Here is a 10,252-nt window from a genome sequence, read left to right as displayed (position 1 = left end):
GTTATTTTATGTATATTGTAAATTTAAAAATATTTTATTAAACATTCTTTCTAAATTCCAAGTTGACAAGGGGGGGGGGGGAGAGATCTGGATCCATCGTCGTAAAACTGTCTGCCTCTATTTTGATCTGTTTCTATCACACCCAGAGAGAGAGAGAGAGAGAGAGATCTGAATCAAATGAGGTTAAACTTGCATGTTGACTGACTAACCAGGGAAGAGTCAGAGAGAAAGAGAGCGGGGAAGAGACCTCAAGAATCTTTAATATTTACAAATGATACGTTTCGAGCCTAATTATAAGTCAAAAACGAGAAGAAAATTAAACACGAAATATGTTGGAGTATGTGATGTCTCGTTAAGGAAGTTACAGTACAACTTTCTGATTTCAACAAGTTATTGCAATTGTGTAACACTGATTTCGTGCAACATTGTATACACAAGTGTACACATACTGTTATAATGATTTGGGTTTATACAGGTTACTTGTTATAAGTTCAAGATCAAGGTTGCCGTCCATTTTGAATTCTTTTTCTCTCACTCCACAGATATCCACATGTTTTGTCCTTTGCAGCGAGAGAGAGAGAGAGAGAGAGATTAATACATATTGGATAAATCACACTTTGATATACCAACAGTAATTAATTATATTAATTGGCTTCATGCCTACACTTTAAAATCTTGTTGTGTTTAATGTACGCGGTATACATACACAGATCACACTGGTTCCGTAGCATCTCGATAGTTTGTGTTTGACTGAATTGAGAAATGGTCGTGTCTGATTCCTGTAAATGCTTCTATCTTCACAAGTATCAAATTTAGATTTTGTTTGTTTGTATAACAATATTTTCATGATACATTGCTGAAAATTGATTAGCCTCTCATTGACGTATATAGACAACATTGATGACTCTTCATTGTTATTTCTTTTTCACACTTCACCTATATATGAATATATAATTATTAAGGTGATTGTTTACTCATACATCTTTACAGCACACCTATAAATAATGTATATTGCATGCTCAAGAACTGAGAGGATCAGCCAAAAAACAATCAGAGTGACATATTTAATTCACAGATTTTAGTTACTTATTGCGTCTTCAGTCATAACACCAGTTGCCTTTGTAACCACGTGTCCTCATCGATTGATTTTAAGCGTGTGGTAGTCTAATCGACTTGCCTTGGCGTAGTAGGCGAGACTCACTAAAGTGTTAATAACAAATATAATTAATGATATGCAAGATATTGTTAATATACTATATGATACTTATTACTGCATGATTATTAATATCACACAATAGAAATAAAGATAATAATAATAATAATAAAAGAAGAAAGAGATTATTATTATTATTATTATTATTATTATTATTATTATTATTTAAAACATGTCGTCAAGCACATATATAAATTATAATAAAAGCGAATTGTCGAGGCTGAATATGTATTGGAAAAAGCTACTGCAAGTATGTTTTCGAAGTTATGTAAACCTAAGAAGAGTTCTCAGACCATTATTTGATTAATAACAAGCAGATGACGATGATGATGGCGACAATATGTGTCCATGCTAAAACCCAAATGATGGAGTAAGGGAAAGAAAACACATAAATTAATTGCTTAATGATGTTTTACATTAATATAGAGGATTCTGACTGAGAAAAAATCAAACGCAGTAATTACCTCATTTACTAAGTAGATGGTTAAGGGAAGCTAGTGAAACGTACATAGAAAAAAAAAACATTTGTCGTGATATCTGTTAACAAATGCAGCACAAACCTATTGACTAATTAGTACAAATTACAGCATTCTCATGAGCCATATGTTCATTGCATTGACCACTTTTTCTGACTACTGCATACGAGCAAACATTTCAAAACAACAACAGATACATTTATTAATGGCACGGGAGTTATTCTCATACAGATTTGGGCATTTATGTCTAAGAAGGGGGCACTTTACATACAGACAGTATTTACTGGCATCGATAACACTGATATATGTCAAATTAAATCAACTGATCGGAGATACTGAGACAGAACCAGATAGAAAGCTAAAACCAATTTTCACATGCACTTGTAACTAAACTAACATGAATTGACTGACCTGGTTCAGTGGGATAATCTCATCTTTGTATTTCAACACCAACGTTTGACGGAGTCTTGCTTATGCCAAAGTATTGATCATATTTAATTAAATAGAACCATAGTGCCTCATCACACAAATATTATCGCGTTTGAAAAGCTCCGTAAGTATGACATGTCATAAACAAAGACACACGGCTGACATACTGTAAAGCAAGACACAGAATTTCTTGAATGACCCCTAAAGATTCACCAAATTATGCCAATGTTTGAAGTTATCACATGACAGGTCAAGTAATCTAATGCACAGATATTAAATAGAGGATGTCATTCAACCTTTAACCTTTTACCAAACTTTTGCTAGGATGCTTGACATAACCGAATAGTTCACACTGCAAGTACAAACTAATAAACGGTAGCTTATACACAGATTTGCCTGAATGGGTGAACAAAATAAATTCATGTATCAACGTGACACTACGGTTTACAGTTTCTTTTCTATGCAGTTGATTTCAAACTTAATACTCCCTCACAAATCCATATTTTTACGTGTTTAGGACGTTTTAAACAGTAACAAGAATAGGGTGAAGACAACAAGCTTGGTAAAATTTAATAAATAATTTATTTCCCTAGAAAAACAAGGTAAAAATGAGAAAAGAACTTACAGTTTTACAAATCAAATGCAAAAATAATCCAAGAATAATCCAAGAATTAAAAATAGAAGTCCGAGTAATAAAAATTCCTAATAAAACTGAGTTCGAATCCCAATGAAATCAAAATGGAAGGAGATGACGTATGCTGTGGTCAGAGTCGCACTGACGTGTCAACAGTTCGTTGTATAATCACAGAAAATAATATTCCAGTGTTTGAATTCGGTGTAAATTTCGATAACTGTCCTTGTCCAAGAATTCTGTATGAACACATATATATTTCCATGAAAAATAATCACTTGTCTTCCATAAAATAGAATTTCGACTCAAACTGGTCACAGTAAAACACCTTTAAGTGTCAATGGTTTACAGCCTGAATGCCCAAATTCTCTATAGAAAAGTTATACACTAATTTATGACGCAAAACAGATTCCCGTATGAGGGTCACATGATCACCATTCTACAATAATATAGACGCTTTCTACATGCCTAACATCACGTATTCCCAGTATGGTCTTGACTAAAATCAATGAATTTTACTCTGGAAAAGAATTTAAAAAATTGTTTTCTTCAACTCTTACTGGTTCTGAATCAGGGTCAGGAACTAGGTCAGCATTAGATGCAAAGTTTCTATTATTAGTTGTTTATGAAAAAGTCAGGTCAAACAAAATTGAACTGAATTTCTGGATAATGTCAAATCCAGTAAGTAAAGTTCAATTAAAATAGCATGTAATGGAATAAAAAAATATTAATACTAACAAACAAACAATTAAATTAAATCAAATATAAATTAAATCAAATATGCATAACAATATAAATCATCAACGTAAAGTCTTTTCAAGGTTCAATCATTTGATCTGACAAACGCTTCATAACGTTACATTGCATACACATATGAACTTGAATATTACATCTAGTTAAACATATTTCTCATTGTCCAAAGGAAATACAATAGGACATTTGAAGTGACAAAAATGAAGAAAAAAATAAGCATATCGGCAAGGTGATTATATTTTGGTGGAATAAAAAATTACATTGAAATGACATAATTTGTTTTATCAAGAATACTAGTATCACCTGTAATCAAAATAAACTTGCTTGCATCTTTGTTAATGAACAAGAAGAGTAATCGAATATAAAAAAAACTCCTTTACAGACTAAATCCTGAAAAAAGTATCATTTGTCAAATTTGAAATTATCCTCATCCTTCGTAAGTCCGAAAGGTCGTTTATTGCGATTCTGAAAGTATCGTTATGCAGCACGCTAAAAGTAAACGAAGAAAAGTCACCACAGTTCAGGATCACGATTAGGAAGTATAGAAGTCTTGCACAGAGATAATATAATTTGAATTTCAGATACTCAATAAAAATTCCATAAAACACTTGTGGAAAGCGAGGATGGAACGTGGTAGAACCTACTCAATGCAACTATATTTATAATATCAAAGATTAGACGAATTTGATAATCCCATTAAAAGCAGTTTTTGTTAAGATGCAATTTTTTGCAGTATCAAGTTTTAAAGCGGAAACGAAAAGTTCAAATGTTTATTTATCTCTGAGTTTTATACATTTTGTTCCACTTGAATGTTCTATTAATACAAATATTGGAAAGTAGTCGGCATTGAAGTTCTTAAAGATTTCCCTGAAGATAGCAGTGATTTAATACCTTTTGAAATGATAAAACAAAAAACTGGATGAGACATTTTCTGAAATACTATTCTGCAATATCCAAAATTCCAAAATGATGAAAAGATGCAATCAAAAACAAATTCGCTCGAAACAAGTGTGCTAAGCAGGAGGATGAAAAAATGAACTTGCAAAAACAAAAATCTAAAGTTTGTTAAAAAAAAAACAAATACGCCAATGAGGCAACACACTGCTAATCAAGAAATGTGGATACAAGTATTAAATAAAAATATAAGTAGTGAGAAGTGACCTTAAATATTTTGCCGGCATAACTTTGTACTAAGATTACACAGTTGGTCTCTTTTAATTCAAATAAGTTCGTATAATAATTGTCACTAATACTTTATGAAAAGAATTAACATATTAGAAGACGACAAACGCACTTTCTGTAAACGTGAGAACGAACGTATTGAACATATATTCTACGATTGGAATATTACTTCAAACTGTTGGTACCGTTTTACGGAATATTTCGCACCTTGAAGTCCAAATATTAAAAAATATGTCCAAACAAGAGATATTTTGAAGAAGTTGGATAATTGGACATTTTGTGCCATCTCTTATTTATTTTGGCTAAATATTATATTTACATTTGCAGATTCAATATGAAAATCTTTTCATTGCTACTTTTAAAAAAGTATTTGAATCGAATATGAACATTGAAAAATATATTGCTAACATAAATAAAAACTAAGACCAATTTATTCAAAAATGGGTCTAAATCATGAACATGTAGATTTTGCAGTTTGGAAAACAGGAATACATACTGTAAAAATATGCCATCTAGACTCTCTGTACTTGTGTCAGTGTATCTAGTGTGTTTGTCTAGAGAGATTGCATGCTAAATGCATGTGTACATGTGTTTGCGTGGTTTTGTTTTGTTTTCTTTTTCTCTGAATTATTTATTTCCCTAGATTATGTGATAACCATAAATGTTTAATCGTAAACAGACCTTGGAAAGGTGTTCTCCGACACAGTGGTCCAACAATTGCATGATATATATATATATATATATATATATATATATATATATATATATATATATATATATATATATATATATATATATATATATATATATATATATATATATATATATATATGTGTGTGTGTGTGTGTGTGTGTGTGTGTGTGTGTGTGTGTGTATTTCCACTTGTATAATATAGCCCAGAGAGTAAGTAAAGGTTGTGCCCAAAAATGACGAAAGATAGATTTCATTTAGCATAGATTTCATATTGTATAGGTTCATAAAGCATTACAGAAAGTCAGTTATAAAAACAATTATAACTGACGACAGATTTACCTACGTGGACTATTTCAAATTCAGAGTAGTTACTCGTGTAGCGATGAATTAGACGAACAGAAGAACAAAACAGTAGAGAAATTTATTGTGAGATTAGGTCTAACAATACGAGCCTCGTCCCATGACCTCAATCCAAATTTCCCGAGTATGGCATAAAGTAATCGATTCGGTGTGGCGACACGTTCAGGCATGTTTCACGTGGTACATAACAAATTGATATACGTCATAGAGCCCTATAGGAACAACTCACCTAAAGGAAAATGGATGTGTAGACAATTTTGTTTTAATCATGCAAATATACATTGCTATCAATCCCATGTGTATTTGTCACCTTAATTTAAGTTCGAACTCCTCTTTGGAGATGCCCTTGTCGCGTAGCGCTTTATCTATTTGGTCAGAGATTGTGTCGAAGTTTTTTTTGGTCAATACACTACTGTCATAATGCTTTTTAGCTTTAATGGATTCTCGTTGGTTAATATAAGTTCCATTAATAAAAATTATTTCAAAGACTATGTGACCTCATGCTTAATCGCAATGGGGATATCAACAATTGAGGATATTATTCCGATTCCGGCCACACTGGTCCTTATAGACAGAATCGTCGTTGTGTTGTTATCACCATCAGTCATATCTACTGCGCGCTTGAACCCTAAATACAGAGCGCGTGTCTGATCAGCCTTTGCCCGTGAGGTATCAGCTTCACTGATCCTTACTAGACGAAAATCTTCTGGGTATTGAGTTTTGGGATATATTGTCATTGTAATTCCTCTATAAGTAAAGGGATATGTATGTTTCCTCCGGGGAGTTGGTCTGTGTGAGGAACCACACCAATAAACTGTGTTTCTAGGTAAGAAGGTAGCACAGTCAAAGAAGCAAATTGTTTCCCTGATATCACCATATGATTCGCAAATAGTATGGTATCGTATTTTTGTAGCTCAAAATTGCTTGGCGATTTCATCTTACTGCCGATTAATTTGATGAGGTAGATTAGGTCTTTCTTTAAAGAAACTGTTGCTTTCTCGTCTATAAGACCATTAGTTGTGGAATTTGAGTTAGAACAAAATATTACAGATATCAGCTTACTGTCAATCACTCATCGTCATTTTTTGTAGATATTTCGTCCCTTTTAAACAGCCGTGATATCTGGTACCCATTAAGTACCGTTATTCTGGTAGATGTAACGTAGGTTAACCACTGACACAAAAGGGTTGTCGGTTATGGGAAATGCAAGTACAGACGTTGAGATGACATGCCAACCCAAGTTTGTGAAAGAGAGGTTGGTATGACAAGGCTGGAACATTGTCGGGCAGGACTTGGACTCTTTTAGTAGCAGCATCATTCAAATCATTGGGTACTGGCACCTTTTTATTCAAGCTGTTGTTCATTGGCAGCGCTTTGCTCATTTTGCATCTGGGAAAACAGTAAGCTGGGGTCATGTTTCGAAGACTAAAGAGATTTGTTTTGCTAGTTGTAACTAAGATCTCATCTTCGTGAGCTCCAACGCCTGGGCAAAATCAGCTTTCACCGACCAAACATTTACTTTTGTAGTTTGTATGCTACCTTGATCAGTTTCCGATGCCACTTTTACTGCGAGGATGCCAGCCTCTTTTGAATAAACATGAGATTAACGGTGTATTCTTTAGTAACTTTAAGTGTTTTGCGGTACTCATCGAACATATATATGCGTCATTTTAGTCCATTTTCTGTGGCTATTTCATCTTGTTTGCACCCAGCTGACAGGCCCGGTCCTAGGGCAAGGCGAACGAGGCAACCGCCTTGGGCCCCCCGGTTTCAGGAATGCAATCTTTTTGCTTGCGGCCCCGCTCGTGCTGCCTTAGGCCTCACATGCCGCCTTGGGACAAGCACATCCTAAGGCCGGGCCTGCCAGATGGCACCTCGCTGCCCCTAGCCCAAGAAGGAAGTTGCGCATGTTGCATTGTTGTCTTAGTGGCAAGAGTAATACTTGTATTGTCCTTATCTTCAGATGTAAATATGGTATCATACTAGGCAGAGGAACTAGCGCATGTACGACCGTCAAAATCACCAATTTAAAAGTTTTCAGCCATGTTTACCTATTAGCGCATGACTTGTTCGACTCAACGACAAATCGTAGCATATTAAACGTGAACTTCAATATGTAGAAGTATAGCTTAATAAGGATCAAACTCCAAGCATTTCAAAAACGTTTTGCCGTGTGCTTAGGAGAAAGGCATTTGAAGCGCCTTCAATGGTTCAGTACGTCTACAAAGGTGTGTAACTAACGGACAGAAGAACTGACTACGCCTCCAATCAAGTATATAGAACGTCAACAATGCTACCATAGGTGTTGGCGACAGAAATACTGTCGTTGCGTGATACCCAGCCCAATGTATCTATTACAGCCGCATTGGGAAGCGATTGTTCGTGCCGCTCGACTCTGAGCGGCCAAACAATCACATGCCATGCAACCAGGCTTGCCATTTAGACGGCTTATCATTGGATCTGAAATTTAATGACTACAGTAGTTTCATGATCACATAGTGTCATGTCGAAAGAGAAAAAATAAAGAAAAGATAGCTAGTGCAATAGGTGCTCAGCGTAGAAATACCTTCGATTTAACAACAAGGAAATTAACGAACAAGCCGCCAATGGAACCATCTAAAGAACCTACTGAGGAGCCTGCGCTGGTGACGCATGACACAAAAATTATAAGTCATGGTACAGTTGTTGAAAGAGAAAGGCTGGAAGAGATAATGACATAACGTCGGGCTGAGAAAACTTATGAGACTGACAACACGCCTGCCGCTCCAGCTTGGGGGGGGGGGGGCAAGTGTAATGGCGGAGCACTGGCTGAACTGAACATAAACAACAGGAAATTAAACAAGGAGGAGTTAAACTGTTATATAAAAAGAACTGTTGTAAACATACAAAGAGGAATGCAGGAATTAACAGGTTATGACCTGTAGTGTACATATATGTTTTAAGGTAGACTAGGAAGCACATTAGATGCAAAAGCATTGGGAAATACAAACAAATTGACCAGGACGTAATCTACTAAACAGTTCCTATATGATTCAGTGCACGTTTACAAGATCAAAAAATTCCTTAGTAGAATTGGAATGAGGGACATTTTAAGACAAATGTTATCCTTTCAAGTACGTTAGGTTAATAGATGAGGAACTTTTGCTTTGCAATTCGAATAGTAAAAAGACAATTGTGTTCCTGATCATTCAAATTTACAGGAAGTTGTAATTTGATGGCCAATCCGGTTTTAGATAGAGACTTCATCATTTATGAGATGATATAAAGTATTATGTATACACAATGCTAAATAATTCTGATACATAATCTAAGGACGGAACTTGTCCGACATAGATACTTTTGCATGAATGAATCGTAGATGGAAGAAAAAACAGAGAAGCAGGTCTTTTTGCCGTAGACGTCTAGTTTTATATATTTTTATATGTACCTTAATGTTCGTGTTCTCAATATTTTTTTAGTAACAAAATCACGGATCAGCAATAGCATTATCATGCCCAATTTGATCGTCTCTCGATAGGTACTTACTCTGCACTGTTCTACACTCGATGTTGTTACAAAGATGATCTCCACAGCAACTGTCACAAATATCAAGTTGTCTTTTTCTTCCAACGGAGTCTATTAGTCCCAAGTCAACTGAGACGCCTTGTAATTGTAAAGTCATAAGAACAAGTTGCTGACACCGCTGAAATAGTTCAAAACAGAGATAAAGCTTTTGTTGTTTGATGAAAATTCATAAGTTAACATTATAAAAAAAAAAAAACATAAAATGCTAAAGTGTCAAACAGTACTTGGACCATTTTCGAGCAGTGGTTTAATACAATCATACAACAAAATTACAATCTTGAGCCCATCCATCATATTATTAGAATGTCTTTTTTAAAAATAGAAAGCGTCTTCATCAAATACACTTAATCATTGGAGATAATCTATAGCGATCATTCACATTTAAAGATATTAACGTGGATTTTTCGCAGAATATAAAGGATTTTTTTAGCTGAGGTACATAGTTAGTCTAAAAATTACAAAGCAATTTGAAACATTTTTTACATATTACATGTGAAAACTACATAGGGTTTTAGTGTTCGAAACATATAAATAAATTTTAACTTATGAAATAATATAACTACGACATAAAGCAAAATCTCCTCCACTCTTGGTCACATTAGCATGTTAGCATCTATACAAATGTTTATCTGCTATTGCTACTAAACACAAATTAAAACAACAACAACTCTTTCCTTTGACAAACTCGGATTGTCCGCGTCTTTGGATCCAAAATAAATGTTATATGCGTTATGTCGGTTCACGATCAAAGACGTGTGGTTTTATTATTAAAACTACCTACATAATTTAGGAAAGGTAGCCAACCATTAAATCTAACATTCAAATAGTATACAAATAATGCTGATACGTTGTTCAATTGGCTCTCGATACTGATATTATCAACCGCCGTGACAATTTAATACCTACAACTGTCTAAACACTATTCTGTCACATCGTACAATATCTTTCCTT

The 10,252-nt window shown here is 34.4% G+C and overlaps 1 protein-coding gene across 1 annotated transcript in view; it reads right to left on the bottom strand.

The window, feature by feature from the left end:
* Nucleotides 1–1,087: 1,087 nt before the first annotated feature.
* LOC149799152 (uncharacterized) overlaps nt 1,088–10,252 on the bottom strand; it is a 36,122-nt gene continuing 26,957 nt past the window's right edge. Inside the window, exons 9-10 of the mRNA XM_089957036.1 lie at nt 9,263–9,419; nt 1,088–1,200 (exon numbers count right to left, since the gene is read on the bottom strand). Coding sequence (XP_089813162.1) covers nt 1,136–1,200; nt 9,263–9,419 — 222 coding nt within the window. The 3' untranslated portion in view covers nt 1,088–1,135. The remainder of the gene's footprint in view (nt 1,201–9,262; nt 9,420–10,252) is intronic.

The sequence above is a fragment of the Sinohyriopsis cumingii genome, chromosome 5 (genome assembly GCF_028554795.1).
Source record: "Sinohyriopsis cumingii isolate HCF-2022 chromosome 5, ASM2855479v2, whole genome shotgun sequence".
Taxonomy (NCBI): domain Eukaryota; kingdom Metazoa; phylum Mollusca; class Bivalvia; order Unionida; family Unionidae; genus Sinohyriopsis; species Sinohyriopsis cumingii.
Note: the sequence above shows the minus strand (reverse complement) of the source record. Positions and strands in the feature narration are given on the sequence as shown.